Here is a 1,028-nt window from a genome sequence, read left to right on the forward strand (position 1 = left end):
AGGGTTTTGGGTTTGTTAGAGAAAAAGAAATATATAAAAATGAAATATATCAATCGATGAGGTCTCTGCTGCTGCTGCTGCTGCTGCTGCTGCTGCAGCAGCAGCAGCAGCAGCAGCGGCAGCGGGCCCAGCCCCAGAGCAGACCAGCAGCAGCAAGAGCAGCAGCAGCAGCAACAGCAGCAGAAGATAGAAAAAAAAACAAAAAAGGAGACAAAGGAGACAGCTGTCTCCTTGTTTAGCTTTGTAGCAGCTAGTAACAACGAGTGTTGCTGCTGCTGCTGCTGCTGCTGCTGCTGCTGCTGCTTGTCTCCTCGCTGCAGCAGCGGAGACACTTCTGCTGCTGTCTCCTCTCCGCAGCTGCCTATACACCTCATCGCTAAGAAGCAGCAGCAGCTGCTGCTGCAGCAGCAGCAACAACAGCAGCTGCTGCAGCTGCTGCAGCTGCTGCTGCGGCTGCTGCTGCCGGAACAGCAGCAGCAACAGCAGCAACAACAGCAACAGAAACAGCAGCAACAGCAGCAGCAGCAGAAACAGCAGCAGCAGCAGCAACAGCAGCAGCAACAACACAGAAGACAGCAGCAACAGCAGCAAGAAGGTGAGAAGAGATATATACAAGGAGACAAACAAAAGGAGACAGCTACACACACACACATACGCTGTCTCTCTCTGCCTCTCTCTGTCTCCTTCTGTCTCTCTCTCTGTTTCCTTCTCTCTCTGTCTCTCTCTCTCTGTCTCCTTTTGTCTCCTTTTGTCTCCTCCTCTCTCTCTCTGTCTCTCTCTGTCTCTGTATCCTTCTCTCTCTGTCTGTCTCTGTCTGTCTCTGTCTCTCTCTCTCTTTGTCTCTCTCTCTGTCTCCTTCTGTCTCCTTCTCTCTCTCTTTGTCTCTCTCTCTGTCTCTCTCTCTCTGTCTCTCTCTCTCTTTTTCTGTCTCCTTCTGTCTCCTCTTATCTGTGTGTCCCCTTCCCTCTATCTGTCTCCTTTTGTCTCCTTTTGTCTCCTTTTGTCTCCTTTTGTCTCCTTTTGTCTCC

The 1,028-nt window shown here is 50.9% G+C and overlaps 1 protein-coding gene across 1 annotated transcript in view; it reads left to right on the forward strand.

Annotated features, from left to right (window-relative positions):
• EMH_0050510 (uncharacterized protein) overlaps positions 1-1,028 on the forward strand; it is a gene marked incomplete at both ends in the record, with an annotated part of 2,431 nt that overhangs the window by 621 nt on the left and 782 nt on the right. The window contains 2 exons of the mRNA XM_013496651.1: positions 1-10; positions 358-595. Coding sequence (XP_013352105.1) covers positions 1-10; positions 358-595 — 248 coding nt within the window. The remainder of the gene's footprint in view (positions 11-357; positions 596-1,028) is intronic.

The sequence above is a fragment of the Eimeria mitis genome, genomic scaffold (assembly GCF_000499745.2).
Source record: "Eimeria mitis Houghton genomic scaffold, Emh_scaff2218, whole genome shotgun sequence".
In the NCBI taxonomy this organism is placed as follows: Eukaryota; Apicomplexa; class Conoidasida; order Eucoccidiorida; family Eimeriidae; genus Eimeria; species Eimeria mitis.